Consider the following 9,585-nt stretch of genomic DNA (forward strand, 5'->3'; position numbering starts at 1 on the left):
ATGTACTCTCCAGAGCTGATGTGAGAGGAGAGTGATGTCACAGGGACAGAGAGCTTAGTTAACAGGGTGACCTGCTATATGAGTCACACCTAGCTGGCATGAGCTGCTCACACATAGATTCTACACTCACAACAGCATTCTTCCATGAGAAATTCCATCATTTGGTGTTTTGTTGATGGTGGTAGAAAATGCTGTCTCAGGCGCCGCTCCAGGTTTCCCATAAGTGTTCAACTGGGTTGAGATCTGGTGACTGAGATGACTATGGGATATGGTTTACATCGTTTTCATGCTCATCAAACCATTTAGTGACCACTCGTGCCCTGTGAATGGGGGCATTGTCATCCTATGAGGGCATAGCCATGGTAGTCAAAAGAATGGCCTGCCCAGCATTTATTTTCATGACCCTAAGCATGATGGGATGTTAATTGCTTAATTAACTCAGGAACCACACCTGTGTGGAAGCAGCTGCTTTCAATATACTTTGTATCCCTCATTTACTCAAGTGTTTTCATTATTTTGGCAGTTACCTGTAGCTAGCATATTGTAACGGGCTAATGTGATGCTCCATTAGGCGTTACAGGATAGGTACTGTTTGGTGTAGCATAGAGAATTTTCGAAACTATCTTTGTTCTCGGCCAAACATATATATTTTAAAATGTCAGTGTCCAGTTGTAGGTGGTTCGTTAGAATTTTGAAAATGTTTTGCTCCATGAAGTAATTCAACAATGTGTATGCCGCCATCTTGTCTATTTCAAATCTTCTCTCATTGATTGAGACAGGTGAGTCTACCCTAAAGTGCAGCATGTCATGATGACACTCAGCTGTCTCAATCAATGAGAGAAGATTTGAAATAGACAAGATGTCGGCGTACAGATTGTTGGATTACTTCATGAAGCAAAACATGTATTTATTTTAATATCACAGTATTTTCTCAATTCAAACGAACCACCTCCAACTTAAGAAGATACATGTTTGGCCGAACGAAGATAGTATCGGCAAGTTAAGGTTGGTTGAAAATTCTCTGTGCTACGCCAAACAGTACCTATCCTGTCACGGCTAATGGAGTATCACATTAGCCCGCTAGCTAACTCACACCTATAACGTTAACGCTAGCTGACACACACTGACACACAGTTCATACTGCTGCCATGCCGAAGTTGTGTCACGCAGGCCTCAAGGCCTGCCCAGAGATGTGTACCAGTCCACACCGTTAGTACATTGTCAGAGCACACTGTACACACGCATGCATGTGTACACACACACACACACACACACACACATACACATACACATAGTTGAAAATATAGAGAGTGAACAAATGTGAACGATGGCCCAGCGTGAAGACTCAATCACAATTTATGGCAATGTTTGAATGACAGACCATCTGTGGGCTATCATAGGGGTCAAACACCTTATCTGTGGCAATCTCAATGAAGAGACATTCCTACAGAAGTCCTAGGGTCACTGAAGCCAGGAGAGGTGAAGTGAACTTGAATCGACAAAATTAATGTTACTGTGTGAATTAAATTGTCATGTTTGGATTGTTTCAAGAGTTAATAAAGAGCTATGAATTTTGATATGTTTTATTTGTACTGTAAGTGCTATGGATTTATTGTTACAGAGAAACTGTGTTACTCTGTACGCTTGACGGTGGATAGTTCAGAGAGGAGAGACACAGATGTGTGCACTTATCATACATTGTTGAGGTGTGGTGATTAGATTAGTGAATGTGTGAAGTGTTATGCCTTTTGTTTTAATGTTTTGGACCATGCAAAGTGATGTTAATTAGACGATAGGAGATACTGGGAGTTGGCACTCTTGGAAGAATAAAAGATGGGTTTAAATTTAGATAATGTAGTCATTGGTAAACCGATCTCCTGATGTACGTTTGTATGTCACAGTGATTAATTTTCTATGCTGATAAGACATATATTTAGTATTATTTTTATCGCGAAGATTTCTGGTGTGTATCATTTGTTCATTGAATTGTTATTGTGTAACTACAATAATTCTGCTTACTTTTAAATGGATACGAACCATAGTCCTCACATTTCTGAGTAATATTCCTTGAGTTATTGTTTGGTGAAATATCTAATGGTAAATGTTATTCACAATATACATAGCATATATGCTTGGTCTCTAACTATGCATTTCTGAGCCAAGGTTAACGCAATCATTAAATGGTAGGACATTGATTGCAAGATATTAGCTCCTTGTCCCTTAGCCTCTTAATAATTGCATAACGGTAAACCTAGACACGTGCATCTTATATTATTCAGAGTGGTGAAGCAAGGCTTGCAACCTTGGCTACACCCACTGGATACGATTATGGGCCTATAGAATTCACATGAAAATAGAGTCAGATTGATGAATGTAGTTTATTATTATATTCAACATAATGTTTGGATAATTTCCACCACCCTACACACACACACACACACACACACACACACACACACACACACACACACACACGTTTAAGCCTTCTCTCATCTTCTTTCCAGATGCTCTCATTAGAGAGGATATATTGTAAATTGGTATTACTGTCGACATGTGTAATCTGTTCATGCCTGTTCTCTCTTGGCGAGGGAGGGGGTGGTTGATCACTGGTTTCTTTGCCTCCTCAGCGGAACGCTACGCTGTTTAGCCGGGGCTGTGTTGTGTTGTTGTGACTGAAGAAGCGTGACTGGCCATCTGCTAGCTGTGATTCAAACGCCACGCTATAGTCAAAGATGGACACAGGCTGTGCTTTGAGAGGAATCTCTCCGATGGTGGATGGGTGTGTGTGTTTGTGTCACGCCCTGGCTCTGGGGACTCTTGTATGTTGAGCCAGGGTGTTAGTTTCTTTGTGTAGTGTCTATGTTTCGTTTCCTATGTTCTGTTCTAGGTTATGTGTTTCTATGTTGGCCGGGGTGGTTCTCAATCAGAGGCAACGAGAATCAGCTGTTGCTTGTTGTCTCTGATTGGGAACCATACTTAGGCAGCCTGTTGTGCACTTGTCTTTTGTGGGATCTTGTTCCGTGTAGGTTTGTGTTATTGACCGAGGACTTCACGTATCGTTTTGTATTTGTGTAAGTACCTATTAAAGTATGTACTCACATCACGCTGCGCCTTGGTCCACTTATTATGACGATCGTGACAGTTTGTATGTGTGCGTGCGTGTGTGCTTGCGCATGTTTGTGTTTATTTCTGATGAAGCCTCCACTCAGTGATACGATACAATAAGGGTTTTGTCAAGTATAATTTCTGACAAAGTACAGTAGCCAGTGTATGGTTTACATCAGTGTATGGTTTACATCAGTGTATGGTTTACATCAGTGTATGGTTTACATCAGTGTCTGGTCGGTGTACAGTTGATAGTGTTTAGTTTCTGCCAGTGTATAGTTTTAGAAAAAGGGCAACACTAGCAGAATGGCTATTTCACTTGTAGAATGGTTACAGTATATTGATGCCTCTACTCTCTCGCTCTCTCTTCTCCCTCCCTGCCTCGCTCCCCCTCTCTCCCCTCTCCAGATGTACATCCAGACCACCACCCTGACCATCTCCCTCAGTCTCAGCGCCTCTGTCTCTCTGGGGATGCTGTACATGCCCAAGGTCTACGTCATCATCTTCCACCCGGAGCAGAACATCCCCAAGCGTAAACGCAGCTTCAAGGCCATCGTCACCGCCGCCACCATGTCAGGCAAGCTGCAGAAGGGAGGCGACCGGCCCAACGGAGAGGTCAAGACGGAGCTGTGTGAGAGCATGGAGACCAACAGTGAGTAAGAACACACCTTTACTAACCTATACATAATACACTTCTATATCTAATGATATACTGTATACACCTATACTAACAGTATGCATAAATACATCTACACCAGGGTTCCCCAACTGATGGCCCGTGGGTGGTTTTATTTGGACCCTCAAGTTTTCAAAAATAATAAAAATAATAATGTTCATTGAATTTTCATTGTTGGACATAAAAGAGGAGATCATCTCCAAGTGATTTTAATTAAAGAAATCTGTTCCCAAGTATTCCCACGCATAGTAGAGAGACACATGATCATATACAAATGTAAGCAAGGTTTGAAATGATTCTGTTTTAGTCAAACATATCTGTTTAGGCTTCTTGCGGTCAATTTGCAGTCTACAAATTATTTGTAATTATGTACCGGCCCCCCAACCATCCGCTCAAGAAAAAATCGGCCCGCGGCTGAATCTACAGTAGTTGATGATCCCTGATCTACACTAATATAACCTATAATCTATACACCTAAAAACACTAATCTATAGATCTACACTAACACACAACAGTGATAATCTATACAACTGCACTGATATAACCAACCTTTTGATCATCTCTACAACCACAGTAGAACAGTCATTACATGTACGTTGGGTCCTTTTTCATATGACTCTCATTCAAATATCAGTACTTTTAATAGCAAGAAATGTAATGTCTGAACTGTAAACAATGTTCTTGATAGAGCAGCTTGAGTGCTGCAACTTGTTTCTTTAGCACAAGTCTTTACTTCACATACAGAGTGTTAACATGAGCTTCCCATTCAACGTAACTATGTGGAGCAGCTTTCGTAAACTTCAAAGCTTTGTTGTGTGAGGAGCCAGTCGTGCCTCATCAACACTACGACCTGGAAATGTTCTTCTTTCTCCAGTGGAGATTCATAATGTTCAGTGGGTGTTTAAAACAAATATTTTATTTACATTTACATTTACATTTACGTCATTTAGCAGACGCTCTTATCCAGAGCGACTCACAAATAGGTGCATTCACCTTATAGTCAGTGGGATAACCACTTTACAATGTTGTTGTTTTTTGTGTTCTTTTTTTTGGGGGGGTGGGGGGTGGGTTGGGGTAAGGGGGGGGGTAGAAGGATTACTTTATCCTATCCCAGGTATTCCTTAAAGAGGTGGGGTTTCAAATGTCTCCGGAAGGTGGTGAGTGACTCCGCTGTCCTGGCATCGTGAGGGAGCTTGTTCCACCATTGGGGTGCCAGAGCAGCGAACAGTTTTGACTGGGCTGAGCGGGAACTATGCTTCCACAGAGGTAGGGGAGCCAGCAGGCCAGAGGTGGATGAACGCAATGCCCTCGTTTGGGTGTAGGGACTGATCAGAACCTGAAGGTACGGAGGTGCCGTTCCCCTCACAGCTCCGTAGCCAAGCACCATGGTCTTGTAGCAGATGCGAGCTTCAACTGGAAGCCAGTGGAGTGTGCGGAGGAGCGGGGTGACGTGAGAGAACTTGGGAAGGTTGAACACCAGACGGGCTGTGGCATTCTGGATGAGTTGTAGGGGTTTAATGGCACAGGCAGGGAGCCCAGCCAACAGCGAGTTGCAGTAATCCAGACGGGAGATGACAAGTGCCTGGATTAGGACCCGTGCTGCTTCCTGTGTAAGGCAGGGTCGTACTCTCCGAATGTTGTAGAGCATGAACCTACAGGATCGGGTCACCGCCTTGATGTTAGCGGAGAACGACAGGGTGTTGTCCAGGGTCATGCCAAGGCTCTTTGCACTCTGGGAGGAGGACACAATGGAGTTGTCAACCGTGATGGCGAGATCATGGAACAGGCAGTCCTTCCCCGGGAGGAAGAGAAGCTCCGTCTTGCCAAGGTTCAGCTTGAGGTGGTGATCCGTCATCCATACTGATATGTCTGCCAGACATGCAGAGATGCGATTCGCCACCTGGTTATCAGAAGGGGGAAAGGAGAAGATTAGTTGTGACGTCAGCGTAGCAATGATAGGAGAGGCCATGTGAGGATATGACAGAGCCAAGTGACTTGGTGTATAGCGAGAATAGGAGAGGGCCTAGAACTGAGCCCTGGGGGACACCAGTGGTGAGAGCATGTGGTGCGGAGACAGCTTCTCGCCACGCCACTTGGTAGGAGCGACCGGTCAGGTAGGACGCAATCCAAGAGTGAGCCGCGCCGGAGATGCCCAGCTCGGAGAGGGTGGAGAGGAGGATCTGATGGTTCACAGTATCAAAGGCAGCAGACAGGTCTAGAAGGACAAGAGCAGAGGAGAGAGAGTTAGCTTTAGCAGTGCGGAGAGCCTCCGTGACACAGAGAAGAGCAGTCTCAGTTGAATGACCAGTCTTGAAACCTGACTGGTTTGGATCAAGAAGGTAATTCTGAGAGAGATAGCAAGAGAGTTGGCTAAAGACGGCACGCTCAATAGTTTTGGAGAGAAAAGAAAGAAGGGATACTGGTCTGTAGTTGTTGACATCAGAGGGATCGAGTGTTGGTTTTTTGAGAAGGGGTGCAACTCTCGCTCTCTTGAAGATGGAAGGGACATAGCCAGCGGTCAAGGATGAGTTGATCAGCGAGGTGAGGTAAGGGAGAAGGTCACCGGAGATGGTCTGGAGAAGAGAGGAGGGGATAGGGTCAAGCGGGCAGGTTGTTGGGCGGCCTGCCGTCACAAGTAGCAAGATTTTATCTGGAGAGAGAGGGGAGAAAGAAGTTAAAGCATAGGGTAGGGCAGTGTGAGCAGGACCAGCAGTGTCATTTGACTTAACAAACGAGGATCGGATGTCGTCAACCTTCTTTTCAAAATGGTTGACGAAGTCATCCACAGAGAGGGAGGGGGATTCAGCAGGGAGGAGAATGTGGCAAAGAGCTTCCTAGGGTTAGAGGCAGATGCTTGGAATTTAGAGTGGTAGAAAGTGGCCTTAGCAGCAGAAACAGATGAAGAAAATGTAGAGAGGAGGGAGTGAAAAGATGCCAGGTCCGCAGGGAGTCTAGTTTTCTTCCATTTCCGCTCAGCTGCCCGGAGCTCTGTTCTGTGAGCTCGCAATGAGTCATCAAGCCATGGAGCTGGAGGGGAGGACCGAGCCGGCCGGGAGGATAGGGGACATAGAGAGTCAAAGGATGCAGAAAGGGAGGAGAGGAGGGTTGAGGAGGCAGAATCAGGAGATTGGAGGGAGACGGATTGAGCAGAGGGAAGAGATGATAGGATGGAAGAGGAGAGAGTAGCGGGAGAGAGAGAGCGAAGGTTGCGACGGTGCATTACCATCTGTGTAGGGGCAGAGTGAGTAGTGTTGGAGGATAGGGAGAGAGAAAAGGATACAAAGTAGTGGTCGGAGACTTGGAGGGGAGTTGCAGTGAGATTGGTAGAACAACAGCATCTAGTAAAGATGAGGTCAAGCGTATTGCCTGCCTTGTGAGTAGGGGGGGGGGACGGTGAGAGGGTGAGGTCAAAAGAGGAGAGGAGTGGAAAGAAGGAGGCAGAGAGAAATGAGTCAAATGTAGACGTAGGGAGGTTGAAATCCCCCAGAACTGTGAGGGGTGAGCCATCCTCAGGAAAGGAACTTATCAAGGCGTCAAGCTCATTGATGAACTCTCCAAGGGAACCTGGAGGGCGATAGATGACAAGGATATTAAGCTTAAATGGGCTAGTGACTGTGACAGCATGGAATTCAAATGAGGAGATAGACAGATGGGTCAGGGGAAAAATTGAGAATGTCCACTTGGGAGAGATGTGGATTCCTGTGCCACCATCCCGCTGACCAGATGCTCTCGGGGTATGCGAGAACACATGGTCAGACGAGGAGAGAGCAGCAGGAGTAGCAGTGTTTTCAGTGGTAATCCATGTTTCCGTCAGCGCCAAGAAGTCGAGGGACTGGAGGGTAGCATAGGCTGAGATGAACTCTGCCTTGTTGGCAGCAGAACGGCAGATCCAGAGGCTGCCTGAGTGTTGATCTGGGTGTTCTGAGAGGTTGAGAAGGTTCTGGAATGTTTGTAGTAATTAGGCTTCATTTACTGTGTTCTGTGTTCTGAGCTGCAGCAGGTTGAACTATTTCTTCATTACAGACCTGAATGCCCAGAAGTCTCGCAGTCAGCAGTTTGGTCGGCTAGAATAACACACAATAACACACACGCATGTGATCACACACGTATGCACACACACACATAACACAACACAACACAACACACAGCACGGGTCACTGCTCATCTATTCCCTCATTGGCACAAACTGCTGACCGGACTCATACAGAGTTAAGTTTCACAAACCACAGTCTGTCAGAGATATTATTTTCAAATACTAACTGCCTAGGGTTTGTTGTGTGAAGAAGAAACTGTTGGAACAGTTTTGATTCCTACAGTGTGACATAGTGTCTCTTTTAAAATCCTCCTTAACAAGGCGGGCACAGGGGACCTTCTTGATGATAGCTCAGCGCCATAATGGACTTGACAAACACAGCCTCAGACCCCAGACGCAGGTGTGCACTAATATTACAGTCAATAGGAAATATATATCCCCTGATATATTTATTCTCCTCTCTTCCCCTCTTTTCCCCTCTGGCAGCTTCATTAACTAAGACAACATATGTTAGCTACAGTAATCATGCCATCTGAACAGCACCAGAGTGGCGGGAGGGTCCCCAGGGGCGAGAACAGCTGAGGAGAAGAGCTGTCACTCAGACAGACAGATGACGGACTGACGGACGAATAGATGGACAGACAGACGGAGCTCCCACCGCCACCGGTAACCAAGCATGAGACATTTTATATTGTTCTGACAGCATCAAACCTACTACCACCAGAGAGGCGGGACCACAAAGACCAACCACCAATCTGTGGGCTCCGTTCGCTCTCTTCCTGCAAATCATAGCACAACGGTCCTGCCATGAACTTTGAACTAACCGTGAAAAAAAAGAGACTAAACGATTTTAAAAAAACTACTGCAGGCTCTATGGTCCAGAGAAATAAAAAGAAAAAATAAGAAAAACATAACAAAACAAAACTGTGTAAAAGTTATACATAAGGGAGATAAAAATACATTAAAAGAGTTTAAAAATTTAAAATATTTAAAAGAGAAAATAGAAGAATCTACGAGAATCGACCATGATGTTTATTGTTATTCTACTTGTAAGTATTTTTGTGGTTGTGAAGAGTTTTTCATTCTTGTCCCAGCTGTCGTGCAACCTTGCATACTCAGAAAGTTTGTCTCTTGTATCGATCGGCTAACTGGATGGGTAGCCCTGGGTTGTGAATCTGTAAATGCCCTGGTTGAAGCATGCCAGTTTTTATACAAATGATTTATTTATAATAAAGGAATGTTTTGCAAATGTGTAGATTTGTTGCTTGTGCTTTTAAGATACAATGCAGACACCAATTTGTTATGTTTTGGTTTATTACTATATTTATCGATTTTAAATTATGAGGAAAAAGACTCAGTGACATGTAACATTCCCAGTCCTGTACCCATCCCTCCCACCTGTCCCTCTAAGGCATGCTGTAGGTTGTTTCTGACAATCTGAATCTCTACACGTTTCCCTCAGGGACGGCTTGTTCAATAGGGCGATATGGGCGACGCACTGCCAAACGGGAAAAGGAAGGGATTTTTTTTCTAATCAATTATAAAAAAATAAAAAAATAAAAAATTATTTAAAAAAATTATAAATTTATAAAAAATTATATCACGGCAACAGCAGTTATCAGTGTTCACGTCTGATCTGACAGCCACTAAATGTCAAATCAGGCTAAAGTCGTGCTTCAAATGGCCCCGCCCGTTTTTTGGGCGATTTCAGTCAGGTTGAAAATCGCCCAGAAGTCTCTCATAGCCTGTCATGTAAAATCTATTTGTTTCA

General features: G+C 44.5%; 1 protein-coding gene across 3 annotated transcripts in view; it reads left to right on the forward strand.

Moving 5' to 3' along the window:
• grm8a (glutamate receptor, metabotropic 8a) overlaps positions 1 to 9,067 on the forward strand; it is a 260,782-nt gene extending 251,715 nt beyond the window's left edge. For 2 of the 3 annotated variants that reach the window (XM_041857312.2, XM_041857314.2), the window contains 2 exons: positions 3,514 to 3,757; positions 8,301 to 9,067. In XM_041857312.2, coding sequence (XP_041713246.1) covers positions 3,514 to 3,757; positions 8,301 to 8,350 — 294 coding nt within the window. In that variant the 3' untranslated portion in view covers positions 8,351 to 9,067. Of the gene's footprint in view, positions 1 to 3,513; positions 3,762 to 8,300 lie in introns of all 3 variants that reach the window. The other variant, XM_041857313.2, reaches the window with a different exon arrangement.
• Positions 9,068 to 9,585: the final 518 nt, after the last annotated feature.

Source organism: Coregonus clupeaformis, chromosome 30 (assembly GCF_020615455.1).
Source record: "Coregonus clupeaformis isolate EN_2021a chromosome 30, ASM2061545v1, whole genome shotgun sequence".
Taxonomy (NCBI): domain Eukaryota; kingdom Metazoa; phylum Chordata; class Actinopteri; order Salmoniformes; family Salmonidae; genus Coregonus; species Coregonus clupeaformis.